This window comes from Callithrix jacchus, chromosome 1, assembly GCF_049354715.1.
Source record: "Callithrix jacchus isolate 240 chromosome 1, calJac240_pri, whole genome shotgun sequence".
NCBI classification, from domain to species: domain Eukaryota; kingdom Metazoa; phylum Chordata; class Mammalia; order Primates; family Cebidae; genus Callithrix; species Callithrix jacchus.
This window is the reverse complement of record NC_133502.1, coordinates 71285329-71297539: the sequence shown is the minus strand read 5'-3', so window position 1 is coordinate 71297539 and position 12211 is coordinate 71285329. Positions and strand designations below refer to the sequence as shown.

At 49.4% G+C, this 12211-nt stretch overlaps 1 protein-coding gene across 5 annotated transcripts in view; it reads right to left on the bottom strand.

Annotated features, from left to right (window-relative positions):
* Positions 1 to 12211, bottom strand: part of PHF2 (PHD finger protein 2) — a 101653-nt gene that overhangs the window by 38464 nt on the left and 50978 nt on the right. For all 5 annotated transcript variants that reach the window (XM_035298984.3, XM_035298988.3, XM_035298990.3 and 2 more), the window contains exons 2-3: positions 6659 to 6744; positions 295 to 409 (exon numbers count right to left, since the gene is read on the bottom strand). In XM_035298984.3, the coding sequence (XP_035154875.1) occupies positions 295 to 409; positions 6659 to 6744 (201 nt within the window). The remainder of the gene's footprint in view (positions 1 to 294; positions 410 to 6658; positions 6745 to 12211) is intronic.

Here is a 12211-nt window from a genome sequence, read left to right as displayed (position 1 = left end):
CACACTCAGGTGGGGAGAGAGGTCCCTTCTACCCAGTGAAAAAAGGGTCCCCAGTGCTTGTCCCCCACCCGCAGGGAAGTGCTGACCAAGGGGAGGAGAAGTTGGCCCATTTGCAGGGAGCACTAGGGTTGCTGGTAGGGTGTATGCTGCCTCCAGGAGACAGGCTCCCTGCTTCCTGCTCTCCAGTGAGGATAGCAGAGGGAGCCCTCAGTGATGGACAGCGGGACGAGGGAATGGAGAGAGTATGCATCCCCTGGCTGTAGTTGATGGAGCCTGGAGGGAGGGCCAGCCCACCTGGGAAAGGTCCGGCTCCGCAGCTCCTTGATGAAGAGCTGGCTGCCATTCTGCACGGGCTTGACATCAGGTGCTTGCCCCGGGCCATGTTTGTGCCAGGTCCGCTTCTTCTTTACTGTGGAGGAGATCGGAAGCCAGGTCCATCAGAGAGCGCAACCCCAGCAGGGCCCCACAACCTCCCCTGAGAAGCTTGGCCCACACAGCCTACTAACACCTTCCAGCATAGCTGGGCTCGCCTCACCTCCCAAGACCAATGACATCCCCACCCTGCCACACACAGAGGGAGGACCCCACCTCAGCCTTGAGTCCTCTCTCATCCCACACCTCATCATGGATGGTGCCATTGTCCTCTATGACCTAACCCAGAAGCTGGGGACTCCCAGGACCCCGCCTCATTCAGGCCCTAAGTCTGCAGAGACCACCAGAGAGGCACCTCCCAAAAAGGTCCTCAGACACAATTCGGTTCGGCGTCACCATCTCATGGCCTCCATAGCTGGACCCTATCACCTCCCTACTGGGACCTCCAATGCTCCAATAGCCGCAGCTGCAGAAGGGGCAGGTCAGGTCCCACCATCTTGTTGCCTCTCCTTCCCTCCTCCCCAGATGGTGCACATCCCTGCTCCCCTGTGCTGGACACATTCCACCCTCTCCTACCCACCACCAACCCTGGGCCTGTCTACCTCATCTACTTCCTCACTGTGCCCTCCTCCTGGGGCACCAGGTACACATACCTTGGACTTTTTACATGTGCATGTGAGCACATGTGCACACATCCCTAGTAGACTATGCACCCACACAACAATGCATGCACACATTCACGTGCACACAAACACACGCACACACCCATACTGGACTCCCAGCCCTATGCAGGTACACACACCCCTATCAGACTTCAAGTCCTTGAGGGGAGGGAAGAAATTTCCTCTCCACCCCACTATATCCCTAACTTCCAGCCTCGTACTCAACCAGGCAGAGAAGAGCAGCTGGGGTAAAGGAGGCGGCCGACACACTCAGATGCCCTCCTTGGGGGCTGCCTTGGCTGAGTCGGACATAGGCTGATCCTTGAGCAGTAAAGGGACTGAATTCAAGAGCAGAGCCAGGCAAGGCCCGTATGGTGCCCATCCTTCACAGACGAAGGCGGGGTGGGGGCACAGGGATGGGGGATCTCAGAAGGCCATTTGTCCTCATCCTCCTGAGTCTCAGTCATTGTGGGGACAAAGGAAGCTGACAGCCACCCACAATGCTGCCTGTCTGAGCAGGATCTGCTACCAACACAGTCAGGGCTGGGTGGGACGGGGACCTTTTATTTGCAAAGAATCTTCACATTATGTTTTATCTCCCTGCCCACGATTCAAGTGGACATTATGGAAACTTGGCAAAATCCTAGAGTCAAGGCCAGAAGCCAGGACCTCTGAGGGAAGCACGGGGCACAGACAAGCCACAAAAGGGTTCAAATCTGTCTTGCCCAATCCTCTTCTAGCTGTGTGACCTTGGGCAAGTTACTGGACACCTCTATGCCTCATCTTTACTAGAGAAAGGCTTGTATGGGCCTTGCAGAGTGGCTGTGGGATGTAAGTTGGCACATGCCATGTCTGTTCCAGACTCCGCTGGGCCTTTTCTCGGGGCAAAGCCACCTGGTGCGGCAGGTGCTTGTTCATGGGCAGAACACGCTCACGGGCTGCCCATGAACAAGCTTGGTGCTCCTAACAGACCCAAGCTAGGCTCATCCTTGTGTGCCCCTTTGCCCAGTACTGGGCCCAGCACATAGCGGGCATGGGAGCGTCTGTGAGCAGATGAAGTCTCCTATCTTTGTCACACTGGCTACTCAGCTTCAGAGCACCTTAGAAGGAGAGGTGGATGCATCTGCCTTTATAACTATCAACAGGGAAGGCTGAGTTCATCCCATGCTCCTGCTCTCTTGGTGCCAGCCTGAGCCAGGCAATACCAGGGCCATAGATAACTCCAACCTGCCCTCCTGTTGCAGTTTGCAAGCACTCACTGAGTAGCTTGGCTCCCGTGCAAGGATGGGGACGCTGGAGCCGGTGGCACCCAAGCAACAGATGCCTGGGAGTCCCTGCTTCTTAAGAGCTGAGATGGGCAGGGGGCCAAGGCAGGCCCTAGAGATGTGTGCTCAGCCCAAAGGGTAAAGGAGTTGGAAAACAGACCCCCTATAACAGCCCAGACCCTCCTGACCCCCCAACAATCCTAAGCCTCAGTGACTGTGAATACCATCACCCTACTGCTGGGCCTCTTGCTACTTGGGGAGGTGTGGACAATCAAGGGAGCAAGGGGCTTCCGAGTTCACAAACTGCCTGCCTCGGAAGGCCTCGTGGAAGCGGAGGCAGTTACATGTACTCCACGGGGAGCCAAGTGGAACCCAGAGAGGAAACTTCCAGAGCTGAGCTTTCTACATCAAGCAGAGCTCCCTGCCTGCTGTTAGGTCACTACCTCCAAGGAGCACTGAGTGTGGGCAGAGCCCAGTGAAGGCCCAGGACAGCGGTGGCTCAGGCAGGAGCCCGAGGCAGCCCTGCGATCATGCGGCAGCAGTGACACTGCAGCTGGGAGAGGCCTCAGAGCTGGCTGAGGAGACCAAGGAAAAGGAAGCAGCCCACAAAGACAGTGGGTGCCACGGATGGGAGCCAGCAGGGGCCCAGCACAGCCAGCAGGGTGGGGGTGTCCTCCCCGTCACCTGTTTGCATGGTCATTATTTCATCAATCACACTCCTGTCTGAGGACGCCCACTGAGGCCAGAGGCCCCCGGCTAAACCTGCATACCTACTCTCTCATGGGGCAGGGTCCTCACTTCATGGATGAAGCAACTGAGGCCAGAGACATGGGGCCATGCCAAGGTCACCAGCGAAGGTACACAGAGGGACAAGGAAGCCGACGGCCCCTCCTGCTGCACCAGCAGGGGGCACCCTGTCCCAGAGCCACATGGCGAGCGTGATGACAGTGCCCCTGTGATGACACACCCACAGAGATGGCCACTGAGCAGTCACCCCAACCCCACAGGGGAGGACGGGATGAAGAACATCAGTTCAATAAGATAAGCGACCGTATAATTCACGAGTTGCAATTCAGGGTCACTTCTAACCACTATGTGGCTTTCTCATCAGATGGGGATGCCTTCCTGAGTTCCTGTACCAAATTTGTGTGTCAGGTAAATCACAGGCCATAGCCAAAATCAACTCAAGGGACATGTTGGAACAGCACAGAGAGGGACCCTGCAGTCCTCACCACTGTGGCTTTAAAAAAGAGGGTGTGGACCAGGCCTCAGACACAGCTCACTCTGGGAAATCTGAGCAGCCCCTATCCCTACCTGGGTGGCAGGGGCAGGACAGGTGGAGGCTCAAGACCCCCAGAGGTTCCCAGCATTGACTTAGAGCTTCTCCAGGGACACAGAGGGGCCCTCATGTCCCCAAGATGCCTTGGTGTGCAAGGCATGGCTGGAGTCAATGAGAAGACCAACTGAGGCATCACAGACAGGCTCTGGGCACAATGCACACTCACTTCAACTCTGAGCATGCACACTGCTGGAAGGTGCTAGAACCATGTACCTGTGTCCCTGATGGAGCACATGTCCCTCAACAGCAACTGAAAATCTGCCTCACAGAATTTATATAGCACATTCAGCACATAGACACTATATACACATACACATGCACACAGCTGTGGACTGAATATCAGTCCTATCGAAATTTATCTGTTGAAATCCTGATCCTAAGGTGACGATTTTAGGAGGTGGGGTCTTTCTGAGATGATGAGGTCATGAAGGTGAAGTCCTCATGAATGGGATAATGTCCTTATAAAAGAGACCCCAGAGAGCTGCTCTTTCCTTCCACCATGTGAGGACACGGCAAGAGGGCACTGTCTATGAACCAGAAGCAGGCCCTCACCACACACTGAATCGGCCAGCACCTTGATCTTGGACTTCCAGCACCCGGAAGTGTGAGAAATAAATTTTCTGTTACTTAAGCGCTCCAGTCTGTGGTATTTTGTCATAGCATCCTGAACAGAGTATGACATACACACAAGCACATGCACACACACATACAAATGCAAAAATATGTAAACACACATGTACATGCACACATGTATGTATACAGCCAGGCAGGGGCTGGGAGTCCCACTGCCTGCAACCTCAGTACTGTCTGCTGGTCTAGAATGTCTCTCCCTGGGAAGCTGGCCATTGGTGATGGGAAGGGGAGCCTGCACTGGGGTTTTAGCTGCAATCGAGGGCAGGTTGGGACACTAGGCCTCTGCCCAAACTCCCCCAGGCACAGGGGCAGGGTCTGGGTGAGGCAGGCACATACGATTTCCGTGGCAGGTGGACTGTTTCTGGGGATGCCTGGGGACATCAGAGAAATGGAAACTGTGCTCACCAATGTGCAAAACCTGCTGAGCCCCAGCACCACACCATTGCTCTACCCCAGCCCCAGCTCATGCAAGAGCCCCCAAGCAAGGACCCCTTGAAATGTATGCTGACTACCAGGAGAAGAGGCCCCTGGCCCAGAGGTTTCCGACACTTTCTTCCCTACTAGTCTGAAAGCCTCTTCTCAAGTGATGCACATGTGTACCTGCTGCACGAACCACACAAGAGCAGCACCACCCCAGCATCCTCTCAAGCCCCTCACTCAGGGGCCCTAAGCAGGTCCTGCCCCCCAGGAAAGCACCTCGTGGGGTGTCCTGGCTCCAACCCTGCTCTGCCCTGACATGCACTCCACAGGCCCCACAGGGCAGCCCCAGATCCCCACTGAAAGCTCAGCCCTGTTTGTGTCGTTTGAAAAGACAGCTCAGCACTGGGCTTTCTGGGTGGCTCAATGAAGTGTCAGAAGCACAGAGATGCCCCATCAGGCTGATCCTTCCTACCCTTTATCTGTTTTCAAGCAGTAACCAGATGATGGGTTAATGAGCTTGCCACAGGCAGATGCATCCTGAGCTTTAATGGAGCCAACTACTGGGGACCAGGGGTAAGAAGGCAATTTAGGAATCCTGGAACCTCTTCCCAGGCAAACCATCAGCCTGAAAGTTCGGGAAGAGCTACTAGCTTCTTCTCATCACCCTCTTGCCTATTTGGTGGTGTTTGCCACATGTTGAGACTGTGCTGGGGATCGGTTGAGATCTGAAACACATGCAGCCTCCACTGTTGTCCAGCAATGGACAGGCACAAAGCATTCAGGCCTTGCAAGAGGCCAACAAAGAGCAGCCAAGTCCCCAGAGTAGTGGGACTCCCACCTGACCCAGTGCTCAGCAACACCAGCTGCCAGGCCAGGCCTCCAAGGCTCCCTTGACCCAGCCTCAGCCCACAGAACAGCGGTGCTGGGGCCCCTTCCACCCCTTGCTTGTATCCTCCTTCTGCCCCCACTGATTCTACATAACCCATCCCACAGGGGTCTTGGGTTGTCCCCTTTGAAGGGCAGTGACTCAGACTGGCTATGACCTGGAGCCAGATGTATTCCCTGTCCCACCTTGTCCAGGGCTTAGGTCAGCAGGGATGTGATCAGTTGACCCAGCCAGGGCCCATGTCCAGCCTGCAGATTCTGTGAGTACCCAAGACCCCCCAACGAAGTGGAACCAGAAGCCACATTAACACACACATCTCCACATCCATGCCATCTGTACTGTCTACAGGCCACACACCTCCTGAGCCTCTGCAAACCACCACATAGTTCCACATCTGCCACCAGGGCAGAGGCTTGGAGCTCAAGGCTCATGTAACCTCCCTCTCACCTGGATGAACCCGCATAGTGTGAGACAAGCCTGCAGCCCAGGACCACCACAGCTGAGAGGGCTGAGAAGAAAACAGACCTCAGCCCTTAGGATATGCAAACAGCAGGTTGTGTGGGAAAGGCAAAGGCCCTCCAAGATTCTCTGCAGAGGAGAAGGTGGGTGGGATGAGGCGGGGGCTAAAAAAGGAGGGGAGGACAGAGCCCACCAATAATGCACGTATCCAGAAAACACAGACAGGCTGGGCCCTTCGTATGCCAGTGGCTGGCTGGGCAGGGCTGGCCTGGGGGCCCCTGGAAAACTCTTGCATCACCATTTATCCAGGTCCCCAAGTCCGTGTCCCTTAACTCAGGCTGGCCTGGCCTCTCCCTAGGCCTCAGAAGGCCCTTTGGGTCTTTGCACAGCTGCCTTGCCAGCGGGAGCTGATCAGGAGGGACTACAGTGGGCTTAGTGAGGCAACAGGGGACAGTAAGCTAGGCTGGCAGGGTTCCCAGGCCTAGGCACTACTCAGGGAGTTTTGCCCCCAGCAACCCAGGCAGGGGCCAGGCCCAGCAGAGACCTCGCCCTCCACGCAGCCCAGGCAGTGTGGATGCTGCTCTGATCAGCAAGAGATGGCCGCTTGGGCTGCGGTACTTACAGGTGGACTTCCCATGGGTTTTCTCACAGTTTGGGCAGTGGTATATGTCGATGTCGGGCGCCTCCTCCTCTTCCACCCCAACACAGCTGAAACGAGACGAAACAGACCATTACCTAGGCACTCAGCACCCCCTCAAGCACTTTCCATCTGCCAAGCCCTAGAGAGAATCCCTGCTCATAGTCTGAGGACCTGGGCCAGATGGAGCACAGCTGTGCAGGGACAGTGTTCCACTAGGAAAGCATGGTGGAGGGAAAGAGCTACAGAGATGTCCTCCTGGAAAGGCAGCTGCAGTGTGGACCCAGATACAGCAACTGGATACGCCCCACCATGAGGACCCAATGAACTGGCCATCTGGCAGGCCTGCCTGAGTGGGGGTCACCAATGCCCTGTCACCGGGGGGACAGGGAAGGAAGAGGGGGTCTCAGAGCCAGGCTGTCCCCATCACTTCACCAGGGGTAGCCTGAGAAGACAGAAAACACCAGGGGCAGCTTGGAGCCCCCTCCTGCAGGCCACACCATGGCCACCCATCCAGCTCATCTTCATGGGGGCCAAGAAGAGGCCCAGACACAGACTTAGCAGCCTGGCCTTAGGACATGCCCAGGACTCCAGACACCTCATTCCTTCCCTGGAGTTCCTCCAGACCCACCGTGAACCTGCTTAGAGACTCAGAACAAGAGAGAGCCACCTCCTGTGAAGATGGCCAGGCTATGGGCCTTAAGCCAGTTGAGGAATGAAGACAAAGAATATTAAAGGACACAACCTAAGATCAATAAATTTCTGCAGAAGCAAACCGAGCAAAATGGAAATGCTTTGTTTTATTCTGATACCTTCTGTTTTTTTTAGTTAAAAGTGACACGACAGCAGGACGTGGTGGCTCAAGCCTGTAATCCCAGCACTTTGGGAGGCCAAGGCGGGTGGATCACGAGGTCAAGAGATCGAGACCATCCTGGTCAACATGGTGAAACCCCGTCTCTACTAAAAATACAAAAAATTAGCTGGGCACAGTAGCGCATGCCTGTAATCCCAGCTACTCAGGAGGCTGAGGCAGGAGAATTGCCTGAACCCAGGAGGCAGAGGTTGTGGTGAGCCGAGATGGCACCATTGCACTCCAGCCTGGGTAACAAGAGCAAAATTCCGTCTCAAAAAAAAAAAAAACAGTGACACGAGGCCAGGCGCAGTGGCTCTTGTCCATAATCTCAGCACTTTGAGAGTCCACGGTGGACAGATCACTTGAGGTCAGGAGTTCGAGACCAGCCTAGCCAACATGGTGAATGAAACCCCATCTTTAATAAAAATACAAGGAAAAAAAAAAGGCCGCACACAGTGGCTTACACCTGTAATCCCAAAACTTTGGGAGGTCAAGGCGGGTGGATTACAAGGTCGGGAGATTGAGACCATCCTGGCTAACACGGTGAAACCCCATCTCTACTAAAAATACTACAGGCATGGTGGCACATACCTGCCACCAGCTAGTCCCAGCTACTCAGGAAGCTGAGGCAAGAGAACTGCTTGAACCCAGGAGGAGAGGTTGCAATAAGCCGAGATCATGCCACTGCACTCCAGCCTGGGCAACAGAGTGAGACTCCATCTCAAAACATAAATAAATAAATAAATAAATAAATAAATAAATAAATAAATGCAAACAAACAAATTAGCCAGGGCATAGTGGCACATACCTATAATCCTAGCTACTTGGGAGGCTGAGGTCAGAGACCTGTTTGAACCTGAGAGGCAGAGGTTGCAGTGAGCCAAGATTGCATCACTGCACTCCAGCCTAGGCAACAGAGTGAGACTCCATCTCAAAAAATAAAAAAAATAAGTGACATGAGAGTGGCCATCTGTAACATATAAAGAGGTCTCAAGACTAAATAAGAACACAGTGCATAAAGGGCAGGGCACAGGAGCAGACAACTCCCACAAGAAGAATGCAGCAAATAAATTGGAAAATACTTCAACATCTTTCCTCCAGTGAGCAAATACACGTAAATAAAATGGACCAGTAAATTTAAAAACGGACATTTCCCCCAGGCAGCCCAGAATTTCACTATAGGTAGGTGTCAGGGTAGCAAGCTATCTGGAAGCTACAGATGTACATGAAGCAGATTGTTTTCACTCAAGGCAAACAAAAAAATGAACATAAAGATACTGCTGACCTTAAGGAAATAAAAAAGGAGCATAACAGAATACTATGAAAAATTACAGGTCACTAAATTACATAACCTGGAAGAAATGGAGAAATACTCGGAAGCACACAAACTGCCAAAACTGACTCAAAAAGAAATAGAACATTTAAACAGACCTATAGTAAGAGATTAAATCAGTAATTAAAAAATCACCCCAAAAAAGAAAATCCCAGAACCACCACTATTGAATTCTATCAAACATTTAAAGAAGAATGACACCAATCCTTCTCAAACTTTTCCAGAAAATAGAAGAGAAGGGAACATTTCCTAACTTATTATATGATAAGCACTACCCTGTGTCCAAAGCCAGACAGAGACACTACAGGAAAACTACAGACCACTATCTGTAATGAATATTGACATAAAACGCCTCAACAAAATACCAGCAAATAAAGTCCAGGAACACACTAAGGGGACAATGCACCATGACCAAGTGGGATTTACCACAGGAATGCAAGGACAGTTCCACACATGAAAATAAATCAGTGTTTCAACCCCTGAAGTATCACGTCCAACTGCAAGAAGAAAAGGATGCAACCCTGGGGCTCTGCCCTGCAGGCTGAGACAGCAGAAATTGTACTTCTCTTTCCTTCACCCAGCAGGACAGATCTCATCAAGTGGGTAAAATACAAGAAGCAGGGCTCACCTGGCTCTTTCTCCTGGGCTGGCATAACCCTCTGCCTCATTCTATGTTCTCATCTCTCCCAATCCTTCCCCAATTCCCCATCCTTCCCAAGACACATTACGCCGTATTAATGCAATGATGAAAAATCCTATGTTACCATCTCGATACAGAAAAAGCAAGCACTTAACAAAATCCAACACCCTTTCATGATAAAAACACTCCACAAACTAGGAATAGAGGGGAATTTCTTCAACATGATGAAAGCCATTGATGAAAAATCCACAGCAAATATTGTATACAATGGTGAAAGGCTGAAAGCTTTTCCCAAAGATGAGGAACAAAATAGGATGTCTATTGTTGCCACTTCTATTTAACACAGTACTGGAAGCTCTAGCCAGAGCAATTAGGAAAAAAAGAAATCCTGAAATAAAATGAGTCTGAACTGCAAAGAAAGAAATACAATTATCTTTATTTGCATATGACATAATCCTATATATAGAAAACTCCAAGGAATCCATACACAGAAAAACCTTCTATAGCTAATAAATAAATTTAGAAGTTGTAGGTGCAAAAACAACACACAAAAACCAGTTGGATTTCTATACACTAGCAATGAATAATCTGAAATAAAATCAAAAAGCAATTACCATTATAATAGCATCAAAAATGACAAAATATTAATATGTAGGAATAAATTTAACCTAGGAGTTGCAAGACTTGTACACTGCTGAAAGAGGTCTCAAAGGATACAAATAAACGGAAACATATCCCATGTTGATGAACTAGAAGACTTAATAGTGTTAAGACAGCAATACTACCTAAAGGAATCTACAGATTCAATGCAATCCCTATTAAAATCCCAATAACTTTGTTTACAGAAATGGAAAAGCTAAAGAACCTTACATTTCCTGATTTAAAACTTACTACAAGGCTATAATAAAACAGTGTGGCACTAGCATAAGGATAGACATATAGATCAATGGAATAGAACTAAAACCTCAGAAATAAACCCATACATCAACAACCAATTGATTTTTGACAAGGGTTCCTAGATCATACAATGGAGAAAGAATAATCTCTTCAACAAATGATATTAAGGCAAGTGGACATCCACATGCAAAGGAATGAAGTTGGAAGCCTACCTAGAAATGGATTGGCAGCCTAAATATAAGCTAAAATAATAAAACTATTAGAAGAAAACATAGAAGTAAATCTTCATGACCCTGGATTTAACAATCAAGTCCTAGATATGACACCAAAAGCATGACCAACAAAAGAAAAAAATGCTGATTTGGATTGCATCAAAATTGAAAACTTTTTTGCATTAAAGGACACTATCAACAGAGTAAGAAGGCAAGTGACAGAAGGGGAGAAAATATTTGCAAACCATAAATATGACAGGGGTATGGCATCAGCAACATATAAAGAACTATTACAGTTCAACAATAAAAAGGCAATCCGATTAATAAACAGGTAAAGGACTTCAACAGACATTTCTTCAAAGAGGATATGTAAATGGCCAACAAGCACATGAAAAGATACTCAGCATTCTCAGTCATTAAGGAAATGAAAATCAAAACTACAGTAAGATATCATTCCATACCCACTAGGATGGCTATACTTCTTTTTTTAAGTAAGTGTTGGAGAGGATGTAGAGATGGAAGAAATGTAAAATGGTGCAGGCACTGTGAAGAAAAATTTGATGTTTTCTCAGAAAATTAAACATATAATTACAATGTGACCTAGCAATTCCACTGACAGATACATTCCCCAAAGAATTAAGAATAGGTACTCAGGCTGGGTATTGTGGCTCATGCCTGTAATCCCAGCACTTTGGGAGGCTGAGGCAGGCAGACCATGAGGTCAGGAGTTTGAGATCAGCCTGGCCAACAGGGAGAAACCCCATCTCCACAAAAACTACAAAAATTAGCTGGGCATGGTGGTGCGCACCTGTGGTCCTAGCTACTCAGGAGGCTGAGGCCTGAAAATCACTTGAACCCAGGAGGCAGAGTTTGCAGTGAGCCGAGATTGCGCCACTGCACTCAAGTCTGGCCAATAGTGACATTCTTTCTCAAAAGAATAATAAAAAGAAAAGAATAGGTACTCAAACAAATGTTCCTAATGGTATTACTCATGATAACCAAAATGTAGAAATAGCCTAAATGTCCACTGACAAAGAAATAGATAAACAAAATGTAGTCTGTAATACAATAGAATATTATTCAGCCGTAAAAAGGAATGAAGTCCTGATACATCCTACAATGTGGATGAACCTTGAAGGCATTATACTAAATGAAAGAAGCATGACACATGAGGAGTGCTGTACAATTCCACTTACGTGAAATGATAATATATGTAAATAGGTATACCCCTGGAGACAGAAAGCTGCCAGAGGGTGGGAGGAGAGAGGAATGAGGAGTTACTGTTTAGTGGGTACAGAGTTTCCTTAGAAAATTAAAGTATTTTGAAGCTTGAAGCTAGATAGAGGTGATGGTGGCAGAGCATTGTGAATTTACTAAGGACTGCTGAATTGTTCACTTTAAAATGATTAATATTATACTATTAACTCAACAAAAGAGAAAAAAAGAACCTGGCCTAGTGAAAGTGACAATATCATCATCACCATCGCCACCATCACTATCACCAACATCACCACACCATCATCATCATCGCCTCTACCACCATCAGCATTAACATTACCATCACCATCACCAACATCACCACACCATCATCATCACCTCTACC